The 20,953-nt window shown below is 40.0% G+C and overlaps 1 protein-coding gene across 2 annotated transcripts in view; it reads left to right on the top strand.

Moving 5' to 3' along the window:
• Positions 1–20,953, top strand: part of USP53 (ubiquitin specific peptidase 53) — a 1,362,943-nt gene that overhangs the window by 1,276,050 nt on the left and 65,940 nt on the right. For both annotated transcript variants that reach the window (XM_044061652.1, XM_044061653.1), the window contains exon 17: positions 2,282–2,389. In XM_044061652.1, coding sequence (XP_043917587.1) covers positions 2,282–2,352 — 71 coding nt within the window. In that variant the 3' untranslated portion in view covers positions 2,353–2,389. The remainder of the gene's footprint in view (positions 1–2,281; positions 2,390–20,953) is intronic.

The raw sequence follows: 20,953 nt of genomic DNA, 5'->3' as shown, positions 1-20,953 counted from the left end.
CCTTTAAAAATACAACACAGTACAGTATCAGCAATAGATCTAAATACTTTGGGAGTAGAACCCATAGCCTTCTGCATCAAAAGCAAGTATTCAACTTGTTATGCTGTTAACAATGCAAGCAGACTCAGCATAAGCATCTCTAAACTTCTGTTCCCCTGAAGCTCTCAGCTTCTTGTAAAATGGACTTGACACTCAACTGTATCTCTCAACTTTGCAGGACAAGAAATCTGGAAAAAGCCAAAATTTATTGGGGGGACAAAAGACCATGAACCAGGGACACATTTTAAACATTACTTGTATAATCTTGGAAAGTCGCTAGAATAAAATGTGTTAACCACCATGCATTTCACTGCCAAGTCTTGAACCCAGGACCCTGTGCACTACAGTCAGAGCAACATACCACTATGCCAAATCAGCTGTTGAAAGACAGGAAGACTGCACCTTAAATGGCTATCATTTAGTGAATTCAGTTCTCACCATAGCTCTCAACCTCTTAGCACAAAATACTGGACAGAGCTAGTAATGGGGGAATACAGCCCCATAAATAGGGACAATTTTCAAATACTGATCTTATAAACATAGAAAATTGTTAGAATAAAATGGTTGAAGTCTGAAATTCAAATGTCTGCCACTCACTGATTACAGAAATGCAGAAAACCACATATTTTATGAGGAACAGAACAGAGCAAAAATATGAAGCAAAAATCTCAACAGATTTCATAACTGGTGGTGGGAAGGGAATTCAGGCTTTTGCTACCTGTACCCAAGGTACAGAGTTTGGGTCTGAGTAACTCTGGCCACCAGGTATATTTAACTGGGGCTTTTCTCTCTCTCACACGCACACACACACACACACACACACACACACACACACATCTTTCCTTGAGAAGACAGTACCCGACACACACACCTCTTTCCTTGAGAGACATTCCTTGAGAGACAGTACCTGTGTATTCGTAGTGAATTCCCTGAGAGACAGTACCTGTGTATTCGTAGTGAATTCCCTGAGAGACAGTACCTCTCTTGTAGCATCCTTTCCCTTAGTATATTCCTTGCAGCAGTGAATGGAGCACCAAATACAAATCTCCTTTCCCTTCCTTCCTGGGAGCCAATCAGTGGACGGTGCAGTCCTATTTCTCATGTACGTGACTGCAGACATTGCAGTCCAATATCCTTCCAGTCTGTGTGGTTACAAACTGCATAGACCTCTGGGCATTGGTGTACGGATGCCTCTCTGTGTAATCCAAACTGGTGAAATGACAGTCCAGATGAGCACACATGCACAGTTCCGATCAGGACTGGTTAAACATCAGTCTAGATAGGAACTCGCCGATCACGCATGTGCAGTTCCGGGACTCGCAGCTGTCTTCATTGTATAGCTGGGGGGGGGCTGCAGTCCATGAGCCGCCACTGCCAATTGTTTAAGTAAAACTTCAAATGTGTTCAGATTTGACCCTGGCCTGAAGTTGTTCGCCCCCAGACAGCTCCACATATTTTTTTGCTCCATACAGCTGCCTCTTGCTTTGAAGTCACTAGTCACCCTGAGTCCAGAAGATAACTGTTATAAAGACAGAAAAGCATTGGGTTACAAAATTCTTTCACCTTTCATGGGAAGCATTGCCACCCCCGCCCCCCCCCCCAACATATGGGACTCTATCCTCACATACCTCTATACTCCATACAGTATGAACACAGTATATACATAATCTCCAAAACCCTGTTTTATTAAAAAGAAAGCCACCTAAACTTCATTAAATAAGTGTGTTTGGTCTCCATGGGGTATTTGTTGTGTTTTGTTCATTGTATTCATTTGTATTAGCATTTGCTTTTAGCTGATTGCTTGAATTTTGTTTCACTTGTGTTATTGCCTTTATTGTCAGTTGTATGACTGAATACTGAATTGCTGTTTGTGTATATTAAAAGTGTTTTGTTAAACATTTGATATTTTTCACCATCCTGACTTTTGTGCGTCATTTCAGTCATAGTATTTGGACTGGTCTTTTGCTATTTTGCTGTTTTTGACACATCCTCTTCATAGATTTTGTTGCTCTGATACTTTCACGTGACCAGAATTAGTATGATGCCCACTGCTGTGTCACCTTAGGTAGGCAGGAAGAAGAGCAGTGTTGTACCCAGAGCAAGAACACCCTGTTTCTGAGCTAATTGTGGAACTCAGTCCTGACTGTTTCCTTCAAGAAATTGCATGGAACCATAATTTGATGTTTGCACCGTAATAATTGATAAATAAATTCAAGTTATTATTTGTTCCTTTGTCCTTCAGATCCAGTTTTGAATATTAGCCTTTCCAGGAAGAATGCCTTAAAATTAAAAAGGAATGAAATGGCCTTCTAATAGCAAGAAATGCATTTAGCTGCCGAACTGGAACCAGGTACTGTACAAGAATGCAATTGTGTATATTTGAGGTTTAATTAATATTGCAAAGATGTTCACTTTTGTATGGACAGATCCCTACCATAAGCAGTATAAAGATAAATGTAGAATGCACACTTAATTGTTAAGCCTGAATGGTCCATACTTAAAGAAGATGTGAATCAGCATTAGTTGCAAGGAAGGTAAAATGAACTTCTGTTGTGTTTTGCTTAAAAGCTACCCAATTCTTAGCCTGTTGTATTGGAAATGACAGTGTTGTCACAGGCAGAAAAGTTGTTTATATATTCATGTATTTATAGCATTTGTTGACTGGGAAAGTCGAAATGGACATGAACCCCTATTTAGTGGAGTCTTTGGGAGAAAAGCTCCAGAAACAACATAAAGAATACAGACAAGGTATTTGAAGTACATTAGTTAATAACTACAAAATGCAGAAAGTTTGTTCTACATATGATAATCATCAGAGAGTATAATGCAGAGCAAGGAGTTTAAGAATATTATGTGAAACATGAATGTTTAGTTCAGTAATTGTAACGAAGTATGGAAGCTGTTAACCTGGAATATCACAGGTGAAAAGTCATACTTTTTTGAGGTGTTGGTTGTTGGTTTAGTTCACTTTGAAAAAGTGCATTGTTTCAGTTTGTTGTATAGAAACTGGAACTGAGTTCCACTTTCTGGAGAGACGGAGTACAAGAGAATCTCCAGCCAGACTTTTGGATTCAGTTATAACAAGAATTTTGACACAAGATGTTCAGTTAGGTATAAAAGAGATTTTAGGCTAGGACATAGTTCAGGTTTATGAAGGACTTTGTGGATTGTATGTAGCTGAGAAAAAGGTAGAGTGAGAAAATTCTAACAGTTTAACTTTTTAAGTGGAAGGCATTAATGAGTTTTATGAGGCATGTTGTTGGTAATCTTTGCTATTTTGTGTTACCAGTGTTGAAACTTAAAGGCTGTGGATGAGTTTGTTTGCTAAATCTGGGGAGGTATACAGTAGGATTAGGAGTAGTAGGCTGATGGCAGTGCATATCCTTGCATCATCTGTGAAGAGGAATTTAGCCCTATAGTAACTTCCTAGTTTTTAGTGCATCTTTCTTTGGCTTGCGATGCACGATTGTCAAACTTCATTTGGTTGTTTATGGTAACTCCTAGTAGTTTGGTATCTGTAGCTAGTTCATTTTTGGTATTGTTATTTGATGTATGTAGAAATGCTGCTATTGCGTTATAAGCTGTTTTGGGATAAGCAACATTAACTTGATTTTTTTTTTTGTCATGTCAGATGTGTAACTTCACTTGGCTATTTAGTTGTGGTAAGTTGTCAAATGTTTTGTTATGTGCCCATTTTAACCAGGCTGTCTCTGTCCTTCATAAGTGGCTTGGTGTTTTTGGATACCCAAGGAGAAGGATCAGATTAAATTCTTCTTGTCCTAATAGGGGCTAATTTGTTAAGTGTTTTAAGGAAGGTGTTTAATTCTGAAATGTCATCTAGTGATATGTTTTTTAATAGCTCATATAACTGCAGATTTTTAAATGATTCATATCAAAGAAAGAAAAGGCATGGGAAAAATGGGAGGAGACAGTACAGGATCTTACTTTAACAAGTTACTTTACTAAAGCATGTGCATGCTCAGAGCTTTACACTGTATAACCAATGCTTATATATGATATGATGTTAGTTATACAAGTTGTTAAAATATCAGTTCTGCTCTTTGTTAGACTGTGGGTCACACTCTTAGAAGACTTTTCAGATGCAAACCAGCATATCTAATCACTTAAAATACAGTTATACAATGACCTCCCATTAATATTTAAAAACGTGCACGCTGATTGGTCAGCGTGCGCGTTGTAAATCAGAGTTATAGTAATGGAAAAAGGTCCTGTCGCCCGGACTTTTTCCATTACTATAACTCTTTTTTTACAGCAACGGAGAACGCAAGATCTCCATTGCTTCACACTGTCTCGCTATGTTAAAGGAGTTTAACATAGCGAGACAGCTTTAAAAAAAGCAACTGAGATTCTCCGTTGCTTTTTTTAAAGCTGTCTCACTATGTTAAACCCATTTAACATAGCAAAACAGTTTATAAAAAGCAGTGGAGATGTTGCTTTCTCCATTGCTTTTGTCCACAGCTCTGATGTACTGCGTAGGCATACGCATGCGCAATACATCAGAACTGCAGCAGAATACCAGACAGCTGCGGAAGGGCAGCAAGGAGGCATTATACAATGCCATTATTTAAGAAAAGTAATTATTTTTTTCTTAAATAATGTCATTAGATATAACAACACGCCTGGGTGTGGGTAATGCTGGATTTACCCACAGTTGGCTTTGTTTGGCCACTTGGGCTTTGCCCTCATGACCAAACCACCCCAACCATGGGTAAATCCAGCATTACCCACACCCAGGCGTGGGTTATTGCTATAATAAATCAATTGGTATTACGTTGTTCAACTGCCCTGTACATCCTTTCATACTTTTTAAAAACCCCGCCTAAGGTTTTTATTTAACTTTCCATTCCTTTTCTTGCTTTGATGTCAATTATTTCAAACTGGGCAGTTAACTTCTAGCCTGTGACAACACTGTCATTAAACTGCAACAGAACAAAAATTACAATGTAAAGAGCTTAGCGTGCATTGGCTTTTACAAATAACTTGTTGAAGTAAGGTCTTATATTGTTTCCTCTGTCTGCCATGACTTATGGTCCTGGTGGCAGAAACAGGCCTGCAGGTTCTCGCTCCAGTGCATATGCTCCTTCTCTTTCCCATAATGCACCTTCATTCTCACCACCCCTCAGATGTCATTAGCTTCCATCTGCAACAGGCTTGGTCCTTCAGCACCCCAGTCGTCTTCAGACAAGCACCTTATTTTCTGCTTGTCTTGCTAACATTTAGTCAACTAAATACTTTTTCCCTTGGACAGCTTTTCCAAACAAAGATTTTTCATATATGTGTTTATTTAGATATTCCTTAATGTTTATCTCCTCCCTTATTCTCTTCTAGTACTACCATTTTCAAACTCTTTTGGTTTTCCTTTTTAAAGATTTTTATTAAATCCCATTTTAGATAGTGACATAGATACATATACATTAATAGAAGAGAAAACAAATTATAATAACATTTTTCATGCAGTACAAATAAGTTTTGTTTTTAATTGCTATTCACTCCAGCAGTGCATAAATTGCTCACTTCTTGACTTTTCTTAAATTCCTCTTCCTGAACATTATTCTGCATGTGTTGTTCCCGCAAATTCCATCTGTTCTATGTCATTTGCTCCTTCCCTTTTTCTAAAGATCTCACCTCCTGTTCTTTCATCTCCTTTACAATCTTTAGTACTTCAGTTATAATTGGTTTAGATTTCGATTTGCATTTTCTAGTAATTGCTGTTTTTGGAAACCAATATCATAAAGTTTAGTAAGGCCTTACTGTGTCTAGGTAATTCATATCCCATGCCCCAGCTCAAAAGGACTTATTTTTGATTTGTTCCCCCAACAGTTTTAACTAAGTACGCTGTAGAGAATTTTTAAAGTCTACCAACTTGTTCCATTCCCAAAAAACATTTCTTAATTACCTCTGTCTTTTGCATCACACCAATAACATTTGTTGTCTACCTCACAAAAGGTTCTCTGAAGTCTACTTAGGGTATGGAATACACATGCAAACACTTCCAAGTAAAAATTCTAAACCTTCTGGACATTGTTGCATATTTGGGAGTCATAAAGATGCTCCCCCATTGTTCCTTTGTAAATTGCCTTTCCATGTTCTCTTCCCAATTTTTTCTAACCTCCTCTGATTGATTCTAACAGTTATGTATTGTTTTATATGCCCCTACTAATTATCTCTTTTTAACAGCAGCAGCTGTTCTGACATCAAGTAAAAACTCTACCATAGCTGGCCTTTCACTTAGCACTCTGATATCCCTTTCATTTTGACTGCACTTTATTAATGTTTGGTAAGGAAGGCAGTGTCTATCTTGCAATCCAAGCTTTTGCCTCATCCTATTCTATTACATTTCTCTCTCTCATTATTTGCTTGCAATACCTTGGTTCCTTTGCTAATTTTCTCCAATAAATTCTAGCCTCTGTTGCCTGTTGTCATCCCTTTTAGTATAATCCCCTTTCTGCATTCCGATGTTGGCTTAGTTCTTACAAAACAGCAGAAAATATTCTAGGTTTAATATTTTATGTGGTTGTTCTTAAGGACCTGCATCCAAAATCCTCTCTCTCTTTGTATTAGTCAAACTCCCTCCTTGTTTTATCATCATCATCATCATCCTTTTCCACTGTAATGTATATCCTTCTGCTTGTGCTATGTATGTGAGCCTTAACTGCATAGCTGTAAAGTATCCCTTCAAACCAGGTAATCTTAAACTACCTTGTTCTAAGGAGAGAATTTGATTGTTCACATAATTACTCTCAGACTCTTGTTAACCTAGTATGGGAAGCTTTATATCTGTTTTGCACAGTTGTACTTCTTTATAAAATATTGATGAGAGTGTAGCCGTCCTTTTGTAGTACATGTTGTTTTTGTATCTTGTGTGTGTAACCTTGTCAGAGTTATGGCAAATGCTTTTAGATATAAAAAGTGTGCTAAATGTGGGCACAGACTTCTGCCCGAGGAAACCTAAGACCTTTGTGTAATGTGCCTGGGACTGGATATTTTGCCTTCTACCCTTGAGAGATTTGCAAGTCGCTAGAAAGAGACTCATTCTTAGGGTCCTTCTCCTTGCTGACTCCAGGAGTAGATCAGAAAAAGATAAAAAAAATAAAAAAGGTGTGTGTGGGGGGGGGGGGGGGCAGGGAAACAGAGAGGAAACTGAAAAGAGAAAGAAAGTTGGAGGAGTTGCTTTCCCTAGCTTCAGTTTCTAAAATCTCTAAGTTTTCACTTCCTGTGAAGTCTTGACTCCAATCTGCATGAAGACAGTTACTTAGAAGTCCTCAGTTCTAGTGTACATTAACATCAAATTGATCCTTATTTATGACAGGTCCCTTAAGAACTAAACCTTTAGCATAACATCTTCAGAGAGGGAGCTCTTCAGGATCCTTAGTTGTTGACTTTCCACAGCTTCGACATTGAGGTCTAACTGGACTACAAAGAGCTTTATGGACAATAATAGGTACGTGTGATGAGAGAGCCTTTGTTAAGGCACATATAGACTTAGACTTTGCAGACAGCTTCATGAATCCTTTGTAAACAACCCTTATGATAGTACCTCACTGTTTGGTGCCAAGGTTAAAATAAATTGCTGAAAAGTAAGCAGTATAGGAATACTTTTTCTGACATTGGAGTCCACTTTGGAACTCCTCAGAGGTCATTTTCCTGGAAACAGAAGGATAACAATACACTCTTTTTTAAAAGTAGTCCATCTGTTTTTCAGTTTCTTTTCAGGTGATGGCTGAAATGGTTGGGGGAGCCTTCAGTGGAAGTCACCATAGAGACAGAATGGGTCAACAGAATTTCTCCAGAAGACTGCCCCAACACCCTAGATGGCTTGCTGATTGTTCCAGCGTAGGGCATCTGCTTTAGGCCTGTGATTATTTTAGTGAGGTATTCCTGCGGCTGTTCCAGTTGTTGCAGATGTCTTGAGAGGTACATACCAAATGGGGCGTTGTATTCTATAATGGGTCTAATGAGGGATGAGTAAAGTGGGGCAATGACCTCCTTTTTTCTGGATGAAAAGCCCTTAGTGATGAGGCGTGCCACATAGAAGGATTTCCTGACTGTTGTGGCGATGTAGTTATCGAAGGTGAGACCACTGTCCACCTGTGTCCCTAAGTCTCTTATCACACTTTCGGTGTTTAGTGTACTGCCACCTATATGGTAATTCACAGATTCATGTTTTTTCCCAAAGGGGATAACTATACATTGTTTGGCATTGAGCTTGAGCCCATGGCTCTGGCACCAAGCATCTGTTTCTGTAAGGCCCTTTTGTAGAGTATCCACATCATCTGGGGATTCAATAATGGCTCCCAGTTTGCAATCATCTGCGAACTTTTTAGCCAGAGTTCCTTAGTGTTGGCTTGTACTTCAGAGAAGTAGATGCCAAAGATGAGCGATCCCAGGACTGAAACCTGAGGTACTCCACTTGTCTGGAGCTGGATTTGGAGTCGGCTACTTTTACAGTGTGGGTTCTATCAGTAAGCAACCCATTGGGTGACATAGGGAATAATTCCCAGCTTAGTAAGTTTATCTATGATTTCTGAGTGGGGAATGGTGTCAAAGGCCTTGGCAAGGTTTAGATAGGCTGTGTGGACCACCTTACCCTTGTCCATGGCTCTGGAGACTGATTCGAAGAAGTCAAGCAGGTTCAGGAGACAAGCTCGGCCCTTCACGAACCCAAACTGGGTGGGGTCCAGTGTTTGAAGGTTGCTGATGTCTTTGTTTATAAGTTCCATGATAATACGCTCCATGGCCTTGCAGATAAGGCTTGTCAGATTGATGGGACGGTAGTTTCCGGGATCCAAGGTGGATCCCCCCCCACCATCAGAAGATTTTTGGCAACTTCTTTAAAAACAAGGTATCCAAGAGGGCCCATCAGAACAGAGACAGTCTGGTATCTATTCCAGAATCTTTAGTCCAAAAGGAAGGACCTCTGACCCATTCCAGATGTGAGTGGCCAAAACCTATGTGTCAAAAAAGACAAAGTTAAAATAGTCACATTGCCATCCATTCTTCCATATCTACAGGATGGAGACTGGCTGTGCTCTGCAGACTTTCAGGATGCTTGCCCCTACATAACCATGAAGCAATCCAGAGGGTACCTCCACTTCCAGCTGGGAGCCAATCACTACCAGTTCCAATCACTGATAATCTATCTCACCAAAGCCCCCTTGTTGATCACCAAGTGCATAGTGGTAGTCTTGCTACCCACGTCAAACTGAAGGGGTTCCAGTTTTTCTTTTATCTGTGTGATTGGCTCCTCACTGCCACAACAAGATAATGCCTTACCTTAGCAAGAGGTATCATACATCATTAGAGTCTGTCCTTGGGCATATCAATTAAATTTTGAAAAATCCAAATTGTAGCCTATTTAAACAATATATTTCAATGGATGCCATCTGGACACCATCTTAAAAATTTCAAAATTACCAATCAATAGACTCCATACTTCATCAGATTACCTCATCTTCAGCTTCCCTAGTTTTACAAGTATTGGGCATGATGGACGCTGCCATAGCTCTTGTCACACATGCCAGATATCCCATGAGAGTTCTTCAGTGGGCACTCAGGTGTTCCATATTCTTAATCTTAATAAAACAAATAAGGACAATGTAAACCAGGTAAATCCACAAAAACGAATCGAAGGCAGGAACACCAGAAGTATTGCACAAATCCACAGTTTAATAACTCAAACGTTGAGACAGAATATAATCCAAGCAACAAAATTAACGCTCTTAACAGGAAAATTGCGTTTTCGTCTTTCCTCACAATGACTTCATCAGATAAAGCCAATCAAAATTAATTAGAGCATTAAATAAAAAAACTTTTCAAAATTTGCCCAATGAATCACAGTGCATCTTAAAACAACCAATCAACAAGTGTTTCTCATAAATATTGAATTAAAATTAACCCATTTTAAAAAACACCTTAATATCTGTACTTTCCATTAATAAATATGTTTAAAAAATAAACTTTATTTATACATAATTACAGTTTCATTAAAATCTGAAACAGTGCAAGATAATAAATTCATATATACATGTAAAGAGACCTTAGTATTTAGTGAAATACGTATCAAAATTTAGTGCTATATCTTTTGTAAATAAATAGCACCATCTATTGACCATTCTATGAATTACAAACTTGTTTTAAATATCTGCTGCTTTTAATTTAAGAACTGGAACTATAGATACACTATCATTTAAACCAGGTTTTTTAGTGGCATTAAGAAATATTTGCCACCATAGTTCTCTATAGGCCAGTCTTTCCTCCCATAAACCACCCCTTACGTCCTTTTCTACCTGTTCAATAACAAAAAATTCAAAATTTGCCTCTTTACACTCTTTTGTATGTCTATACAAGGCGTTTGTATCTTTCGCCTTAGAAATCTCATAACAATGTTCGTATATTCTCCTCCTCAGGACCCGCTCTGTTTTTCCTATATAGAAGGAATTGCATTTCTTACAAATGCTTATATAAACTACACCTTTTGTCTCACAACTATAAAAACTTTTACTTCTTATAATTCTGTTGTTCCTACTAGGAATAATAATTTCATCGACATTAGACATGTAATCACATTGATTGCAATGGCCACACTTATAGCTACCTTTCCTCTTCTGACCCTCCATTCCCTTATTTTTTATATTCCACCTGGATTGGGATTCTAATATATTCTTTATAGTCCTGGCATTTCTATATACAATCTTTGGACTCAAACTGTTCATGCCATTTATATCTGATAGGGCTAGAAATCTAGCCCATTCATTTCTGAATAGTTCACTAATCTTGATATTTGAAACATTGTATTCCATAATTAAAGCCTGCTCATATCTTGGTTCATTACCAGTACTCATGGTCACATTTTCTATAATGTTGTTATTAATCCTTTGTCCCTTTATTGGCTGAAATTTATGATGTCTCCCCAATTCCACCTCAATTCTCAATTTTGTTATAAAGTCATTTGGATAGCCTCTTTCCTCAAACATTTTACTTAAAAAATTGCATTCAATAAGAAAATCCTCACTAGCGCTTGTCATCCTACTACCCCTCACAAACTGTCCTTTAACAATATTCTTTTTACAGTGTGAGGGGTGTGCACTAGTGAAGTGAAGAAAGGAATTACAGAATGTTTTCTTCCTGTAAATTTTAGTTTCAAAATTACTTCCTTTCTTGTAAATTTCTACATCTAAATATTGCAGTTTGTCCCTCGAAAAAGAATAAGTAAATTTTAAGAAATTCGTAGAATTATTTATATACTCAAAAAATTCATTGAATCTTTCGATTCCTGCTATCCAAAAAATGACTATGTCGTCTAAAAAACGACGATACAACGTCCAACAATCCTTATAGCTAGAATTGATTATATAATCTTCCTCCCATCTCGTAAGGACAATGTCAGCATAAATGGGCCCACATGCTGCGCCCATTGCTGTACCTTGTATTTGTTGATAGTATTCGCCTTGAAAGGTGAAAAAATTGTATCTCATTACCAGATCAACTAATCCAGTAATGGTACATTTTTCAGCCTGTGTTAACTTGATGTCTTTATAAACCATTTCTTCAAACATAGCAAGACCCTCATTATGTGGAATACATGTAAATAAGTCCACAACATCAATTGTAATGAATAATAAATCTTCATTATACAATTCCGGACCAATACATCTTAAAAAATCCCATGAGTCTCTCAGAGTATATATATTCTCCATACTTATGTGTTTTACCTTGTGGTCCACATACTTCGCCATTGGAAGTGTCTTGGACCCTAACGCTGAGACAATGGGTCTCAACGGAGGATCCTCCAAATTTTTGTGGACCTTAGGTATTCCAAATATTGTTGGTATTCTTGGCTTTACCACACATAAGTATTCAAAAGTTTTTCTATCAATAGATCCTTCATATAGGTAGCTATTTAATAAGTTGTCAATTTTATAATACGCTAAATAAATTTCATTTAGTGAAACTAGGGTGTATTTTTTCGTATCATTTAATATAAAATTCATTTTTCCTTCATAAATAATATTGTCCATAAAGACTATACCCCCACCCTTGTCCGGTTTCATTACTCTCAGATCATTATTGTTTTTTAATTCGTACAAAGTTTCTTTTTCTTGCTTAGAAAGATTAAATTCCATTTCATTTTCTTCGTACGTTTGTCTGATTTCATTTTCTAACATGTTTTCAAAATTTTTTACTTGCGGATGCAAGGGTGGGTTGTATATACTTCTACGGATCAGAGCTGGGTCCTGAGGAGGTAAATCATTCTTGTTACTCGAGTTAATAGAGGCAAACAAAATACCAAAATTTACTTTTCTAAGAAAAAGCTTAACATCTATGATGGTACTAACTAATTCTCCCTTTACTGTTGGAATAAATTTGAAACCTTTGCTTAACAACTGGAAATGTGTTTCAGTAAGAGTAATGCTACTGAAATTATAAATAGTAAAATTTCCCAAAGTGTGCGTAGTACCATCAACCTGAATAACATTGTGATGTTGTTCTTTAACAGGGGTTGGGTGTATTAAATCTAATACCTCCCCCTCCCCCTTCTCCCCCCTCTTTTTTGAAAATTTTGGTATCTTTCCTTCTTGCTATAAGGATTGTAAGAATCTCTCATTAAAGGGGGAAATTCAGCATCATAATCAAAAAATTCTCTTCCTTTACCATCATCTTCATTATATACAAGAGGTGGATCACCATGATGCTGGTAAACATCATTCCTCTTGAAAGGCGGCTTAGGGTAATGAGTATTGTTTTCATATTCCTGTAAGTCCCTTCTTAACTTGCTTATTTTCCTTTCAATAATTTCACTACATTTCCATTCTACGTCATCCTTAATTTGGTAATACTTTTCCCTTTCCTCACCTATCTGAAAAATAAGGTCTTCCTTGATACATAAATCCAATGTCTCTATCTCATTTTGTAATAATTCTTGCATTCTGTTGTTTTCCTGAATAATTAATTTTAAAATTTCAATACCACAATGATTAAAAACCTTTAATAACTCTTGATGAAAAAGTGATCCACCTATAACATTGTTAGGATACTTAAATATTCTAAGACCCTTAGGAACCACTTTTCTGTCAATGCACTCTGTTAAATATTCATTTTCAACAGTCAGAGTCTTAAATTTCATCATTAATTTATACATTTTATCTAATTTATTATAATAGCTAGCGCCATCAGCAGAGGTCCGCTTTTGTCCCTTTTTAAACTCAATATTAAAAGGCTTTTTAAGCCAGTCGTTAACTGAATTGCTTTTCCACGAACTGTGGAAAGAATTGTGAACAGTACCTTTGTTGCTATAGTTTCTTGTGGGGTTATCCGGAGAAATGCCTGCTTCAGCCAACAAGGAGGATGATCTGTTGACAAAATCCATTTGCGCCAAAACCCTTGGCGTCCGAACCGGATTAAAAGTCTCACCATTCGGTTCCTCTCCTACTCGGTCACGATGTACAGTTGCAACAACAACCCAAGCTCAAGCACCTGCTTCCATGCCTCAATCTCAAATGCTTAAAATGGCAGAAGACCTTATCATGCTTATTAGGGGAAGCCAGCCTACCCCTTCCAAAAGAAAGAGATTTGTCCCCAGCAGTTTCATCTGACCAGGAGTCCGATGACTCTGAGGTTTTTGAATATGAAGACATGCAACCCTTGTCTGCTAATGAGGATTCAGATGCAGAGGAATCCATTCCTTCTGCCTCTCTTACAGAGGATATTTCATTTGGTGAAACCCTACCTACTTTCAGGGAGCATTTCCAATGGGAGTATCAAGACTATCCTCAGTCCAAAAAGAGACTCAAGGAATTCTTAGATTTTTGTGGATGATGTCTTTATGGAATCCAGTTTAACTCCTGACACCCTCCCACCTGCCCCCAGGAAGCCTGACAGGTGTTAGAGTCCCTGACTCACACAAATTTCTTTCCAAAAATCCTACTGCTGACCCAGAGGTCATCTCCCAAGCACCTAAAGGAATAAAAGCAACCACAGCTAAGAATCCCACTCCCTCGAACAGGGATTCCCGAGCTTTAGACAGATGGGGTAAAAAAGTATACACCTCTGCAACTCTTGCCATTAGAGCACTAAATTGTCAGTTCCACATGCTGAAGTACCAGCAACATAGCATAGAACTCCTTAAACAAAAGATATCTACCTTTCTGGCTTGTGCAGAAAATGAAGAATTACAGGAGCTTATGCATTCTGCAAGCCAAGTTACTAAACACACCTTGCAATCTGGTTTTGACTTCCTAGAAGCATCCTGCAGGGCAGCAGTCACAGGTTCTGTACTTAGAAGGCATGCTTGGCTTAAGGAACAGACCTTGCCAGACCGTGTCAAATCAAAACTATTGGACGCATCATTGAACAAAGATAATTTGTTGGGCACCAAGGCAGAAGAGGTGTTAAAAAAGATGGAAGAAACAGCTAAATCTGTGCAGACAGTCAAAGACTTCTTATAGGTCCAGCCTCCGAGGCTCAGTAGGCATTGCCCCTCCAAGCACTGGGCCTTTCCGGCCCCCTCAAGGCCAGCTCAGACAAGCCCTAGGGTTAGCGGACCCCCTAGACAACAGTCCCAGGGAATGCAGAGATCTAAGCAATGGCGTGCTTCCACTTCAAAAACAGGGAGTCCTAAGCTACCCCCTTATGGTAAGAACTCACAATGACTTTACACCTCCACCCCTTACCTCTGCCCACCTGTTTGTGCCCCTAGGAGGAAAACTCTATCACCATGTCCGATGGGTCCTCAACATAGTGACCAAGGGATACAGATTTTATTTCCACACTCTGTCAACCCCAAAAGGGTTCCCAGATTGTCCACCAAACCAGTGGGCAGAGGCCCAAAACCAAGTCCATTCCCTGCTCTCCATGAGGGCAATACAGCCTGTTCCTGCAGACCAGATAGGCCAAGGTTCCTATTCCAGGCTTTTCCTAGTATCCAGAAAAGAGGGCACCTGGCACCCAATCCTCAATCTAGCAATTCTAAACACCTTCCTGGTGATACCAAAATTCAAAATGCTCACCCTTCAGCAGCTTCTTCCCATGCTATCCAAGGATGCTTGTTTAGCCACCCTAGACCTAGAAGAGGCCTATCTGCTAATCCCAATCAGGGATTCCTGCAGGAAATATCTACGTTTCAGTGCAGGATCTATGCACTTTCAGTTCTCTGTGCTTCCCTTTGGCTTATCCACTGCTCCCAGGGTTTTCACAAAATGCCTGGCTCCAGCCATTGCTTTTTGCAGATAAAGGAATATTCAAAATTATGCCTACTTAGACGACTGCCTGATTCAGGCAGACAGGAAAAGCTGTTAGAGCACCTGACCTTTGTACAGAACCTACTGACCTCCCTGGGATATACTGTAAACAAAAAGAAATCCAAACTAGTACCCACTCAAAAAATTGTATTTCTGGGAGCAAGCCTGGACACAGCATCCCAGATGGCATTCTTTACTCCAGAAAAACAAGCCTATCTGACAGGCTACTTTTCTCAACCAGTCACCAGAACCCAGTTATCCGCAAGGAAAATCCTGCAAGCTCTAGGGTTCATGGCATCCTGCATTCTACTCATTCCATATGAAAGACTGCATATGAGGAAACTTCAGCGGTACCTAAAAAGCCTTTGGTGTCAACACTCTCATGACCTGGAAACTATCATACCTATGATACCCTGTCTAAGGAAAGATTTTCTTTGGTGGGCAGCATCATGCAACCATAACAAGGGTCTTCCCTTCTCACAACCCTACGCCACCCAGACCCTAACCACAGACGCATCAGATTATGCCTGGGGTGCACACCTGAACGGCAGATGCATTCAGGGCCATTGGAGCCCAAATCAAATACATCTGCACAGCAACCAAAAAGAAATGCTAGCTGTTCAGCACACTGACAGCTTTCAGACCCCTACTCTGCTCGGGCCCTCTACTGGTCAAAACAGACAACACCACAGTGATGTGGTACATCAACAAGCAGGGAGAAACTCACTCTTATCCCCTCTGCAGGCTTGCCGTGACCCTTTAGCACACAGCTTCAGCCATGCAAATTCACCTGCAAGCACAATTCCTGCCAGGCTCCCAAAACTCTCTGGCAGACAACCTAAGCAGAAACCTCATAGACCCACATGAGTAGCAGCTAGACCACAGCACCTTCACCCTTCTAACCCAGAAATGGGGCACCCCCGAAAGTGGACCTATTTGCCTCCCACAACAATCACCAGATCAGCAAATTCTGCATGAGGGAACCTCACAACAAGGCCTGGAACTTGAATGTCCTATCCTTCCAATGGGTAAATCTCTCGATCTATGCATTTCCCCCTCTACCTCTAATTTCAAGGGTACTACTCAAAATAAGGGTGGACAAACCAAGAGCAATCTTGATTGCCCTGGACTGGCCACGCCAGTACTGGTACCCACTGCTGCACAGTCTGTCTCCCTGCCACCATGGCACCTATCTCAAATCCCAACTCTCCTGACCCAGCAGAATGGAGAATTCATGCATCCACAACTGCAGACCCTGAACCTGGCAGCCTGGCTTATTCCCTGACCTCTCCTTCCAGTTGCCAGCCTAAGCAAGCAAGTCCTGTTATACGTGAGGCCAGAAGCCCCAGCACTAGAAAATCCTATGCTGACAAATGGAAAAGGTATTGCACCTGGATCCAGACTAAAGGAGCTGAAACAGCACAGCCCTCCCTACCTCTCATCCTGGATTACCTAGCAGACCTACTACACAGGGGCCTATCCTTCTCTTCTATTAAAATTCATGACTCTGCAATCTCTGCTTATTATAGCACAGAGCCACCTCTCTTTTCTCACCCTCTCATCAAACAGTTTCTAAGAGGGGCTAACAATTTAAGGCCACCCAGAAGAGCTCCTACCCCAACTTGGGACCTTAACTTTGTGTTGGAAAAGTGCACACTACCCCCCCCCCCCTTTGAGCCTGCAGCTTCAGCAGAGTTAAAATTCCTCTCTTGGAAAACAGCCTTGCTTCTGTCCATGACTTCAGCTAGAAGGGTTTCAGAGCTACAAGCACTCATAGCTGTAGAGCCCTTCATCATTTTTCATGCTGACAGGGTCTCCCTCAGGACTAACCCAACTTTCATTCCTAAAGTGGGGTCCAGTGTGGCTCTCAACCAATCGGTTCATTTTTCTGTCTTTTTCCCTAACACACAAAACAAGGGGGAAAAAATTCTGCATTCTCTAGATGTGCACAGACAGCTCAGATTCTACCTGGATAGCATTAAATCTTTTAGGAAGACTAACCAATTGCTAGTCAGCTTTGCAGCAGGGGCAGGGGGCAAGCCCATATCCAAACAAACATTCTCCAAATGGATAGCACACTGTATCCATTTCTGCTACAAATACCATGGGAAACCGCCTCCCAAGGAGTCAGAATGCATTCCACCAGGGCAACCTCCACCTCTATAGCTTTTCTCAGACGGGTCCCTACCAGGGACATTCTGGAGGATGTAGCATGGAGTTCTGTTCATACCTTCACCAAGCATTATCACCTGCCTATCTTTTCCAAATCCAGGGCAGGCTTTGCAATCACAGTCTTGCAGGGCATCCTAGTTAGCCCCCAGTGTTCTTTACTGCCTCCACCCTTTTCTTCAGCTTTGGGAATCAACCCATGTGTGATGAAACACGATGAACATAGTACAATTGTGTACAGTTACCATAAGTGTAGATGTTGGAGTGTATTCACTGTTGCAGTCATGGTTTCCCACCCTCCTTCCCCTTTGTCTAGCTCTCTCTCTTCCTCGCTCCTTACAGGGATTTTTGGTATTTACTTTCTACTGGTGGTGTTCTTTCACCATAACCTAGCTCTCTATTTGGGGGGTTCTTGACATTTGGGGCAAGAAAAACTGATGTAATGGCGTCGGCTGCCTGATTTTAAACCACTGATGACCTGACGTCAGTCCTGGAATGACAGCAACTGACGCAGAAATACTAAGCCTCTGGTATTCGGGCCGACTGAGGGCTATCCCTAGCAGGATAACCCAGGTGTGATGACTGCAACAGTGAATAAACTCTAACATCTACATTTATGCTAAGTGTAAACAACTGTACTTTTGCCCTTATCCTTCAGTGATGACAGGAACCCATGGAGTCTCTGTTCCATCCTTGGCTGCCTTTTCTTCTTTATGCCTTCTTTCCTCTTCTCCTCATGACAGTGCTTCTACAGAGAGCTTCATTTTACAAGGCCTTTGTAATCTTCATAGCCCCCTTTTGCCCAGACAAATTTGGTTTCCTCTGTGTTTTGCCCTCACTTCAAGAAATAACCCTAAATGTTAGATTCCCATCAGGATGTCATCACACCTCTCTGGCAAGCCTCATTTGGACATTGTCTTTCTGAAACTAACCCATGGTTTCTGTCAATTCCAATGATGCCCAGAAGTTCAGCCTTTCTGATAGTCATTCAAATCCTTTCAGATTTACAGAAAGATGCTACTAGAATAATTTAGAAGTGTAAATGGAACAGGTTCTCTGCCTTTGGCTAAAATTAAATTTTCTTCTTAGACCACTGATGAAAGAGCCCCCATCCCTGTCCACCTTGAGATTAAAATTTGGTTTTGCAAGCCCAAAATCAGCCTCATTATGAACTGGCCTTTTCCTGTATGAAACACCTATGTTGCTGTTTCCTGCAAAAGCTTCATATGTCATCCGTCATAAAGACAGTCTCTTGCGAGACTTAAGCATCCCTTTGTGCCTACGGTTGACTCAAAGTCATCCTTGAGCTAATGCTGTCCTGGCAGTTGTCTTTCATAACATTCTAACAAAGAAGAATTTTTCTCCCATACTTTCAATGTTCATATACATCATTTCTACTTGTACCATACTAAAGAATTCCTTCAAGATAGTCAGCTGTTTGTCTCCTTTTCAGCTGATAAGTATGGCTCCACGGTTTCCAAACTGTCTCTGTCCAGATGGCTGTCAGATTGTGTTATACACATTTACTATGTCTCGTCTCGAGACCTAACACCCATTTTACAAGGTCAGTTGCTACTTCCATGGCCTTCTTCTCAGATTCCTGTGTAAATTATATTTGTGGTGCAGCAACCTGGTCAGCAATGCATACCTTCATCAAGCAATCCAAACTAGATTTGATTTCTAGGTCCAGTTCTTCCTTGGCTCTACCATCCTAAGGGATACCCAATCAATATGCCACCCAGGAAGCTAATTAGATGGGGATTCTTCCCATACACTAGGATAGACAGACAGGAGAGTAGTGAATATGGAAGTTTTGACTTTTTATTGTCTCCCTCTGTCTACCTCAACAGCCCTCTTCCCATCCTTATCCAAATTGTCTTTTCCATGCCTCTAGACAGACCTGGTAAACCTAAATAGGAATCACGTTCTCACATCATTCCTTATCACATTTGTCTCTGCATTTCTGTTTCTTAGTGGAAAACTTGATCACAGGGATGGTGAGAACATAGGTGCATTATGGGAGATGGGAGGAGCTCAAATGCTGGAGAAATTTATTTAGTGCAGAAGTTGCCAGCTTGGGTCCATCAGCAGGTTGGATAACCCAGAAGGCAAGGTGGAGTGAGTTAGGACTTACAGACTCCTGCTAGGTGAGCTTCCATTTATTTAACAGAAGAAATTTGCTGTAGGAAGATCTGCAGTCTCTTTTTGCTGGTTGATAACTGTTCAGTTGTTCTAAAATAGAAGCTGGATAGGTGCAAGAAACCACATTCTTCAGGAAAAATGTTACTTGTAAAATCATATATTCAGACTGTAGTAGTATGCAGTTATCTGCTACCGATGTCTGATAAAAGTGTTTATTCTAATGTTTTAGTAAGCAGTGAAAGGTGAACAAGCCATTCCGGATGTCAAGATTGGTGACTCATTGTGGGTGTTGAGATGTAGAAAAAGCAATAGTGTATAGTCTGTACGTTACTAATGGAAAAAAAAAGTTTATAGTATATTGTTCACTTTCTGAAGAAAGTTTCTGAAATTGGATACAACCTCCTTACAATGCACAATGCCATATTATATTGTTTTTGATGCAGAAAGTGTGTGGTATTCCAGGTTATTTGGTTGAAAAGGACTTCCCCTTATCCCTTCCTGCCATAACATTATTAAAGATTGAAACTACAATAGCTGACTACCAAAGTTTATGTATAGGCAGCTAAATTTCTGTACTGAAGGTATCAGTAGGAGTTGTTACTCCCTGGAAAGACCCGTTGTCAGCCATGTCTTGCAGGTGGGAGACCATACAGTGAAAATTAATATTATGGTAGACAAACTACAATGTAAGTAAGAAGCTACTCTCCTAATAAAGTAAGCTGTTTTTGTGTACCCTATGTAACTCATTGACCATTGCTTGCACTGACTTTATTTTGTTGGTCTGCATATAGGGAAGAACAGAGTCAACAGTGAATTAAAAAAAAAATAAATAAATCTCTATAATTTTCATTTTTTTCAGCTCACTTTCAGCTTTGCCATGAGGTGTATAACTGGAGATGAAATGAATTGCAAAACAAAAATGCTTCAAAATTGAGCAAATTCACTTTAACCTTTCAGAGTACATGAGCCATTTGTTTGGAGCTGATTGTTACTAGTGGCTGTTAACAGTAGCCAACATCAGGCTATATTGCTTTTAGCCAGAGTTGTGGTGTACAGGAGTAAACACCTGATTACAGTGATGTAAGTGACTCAGGCTTCTGCAGCGTTGTCGGGAGAGTATGGCCATTCTTATCCTGGGAGGAAGGAAGGGCATATGCACAGGACTCACAAAGCAGTTAGGTTTCCCTGGCGGAGGCCAGGGAAAAAACGTTAAGTGCTTCCTTGGAGGGCGGGCAGCTTGCCGACATCAGCTGTTAGCGGAAGTGAGAAGCAGATCAGCATGGTCTGCCCATTGCTTGCACATTTAGTAAAGAAAGGGGGGTGTATTAATGAAGAGAAGAGCTTTT

This window comes from Protopterus annectens, chromosome 2.part0 (assembly GCF_019279795.1).
Source record: "Protopterus annectens isolate FY-2018-M chromosome 2.part0, PAN1.0, whole genome shotgun sequence".
In the NCBI taxonomy this organism is placed as follows: domain Eukaryota; kingdom Metazoa; phylum Chordata; order Ceratodontiformes; family Protopteridae; genus Protopterus; species Protopterus annectens.
Note: the sequence above shows the minus strand (reverse complement) of the source record. Positions and strands in the feature narration are given on the sequence as shown.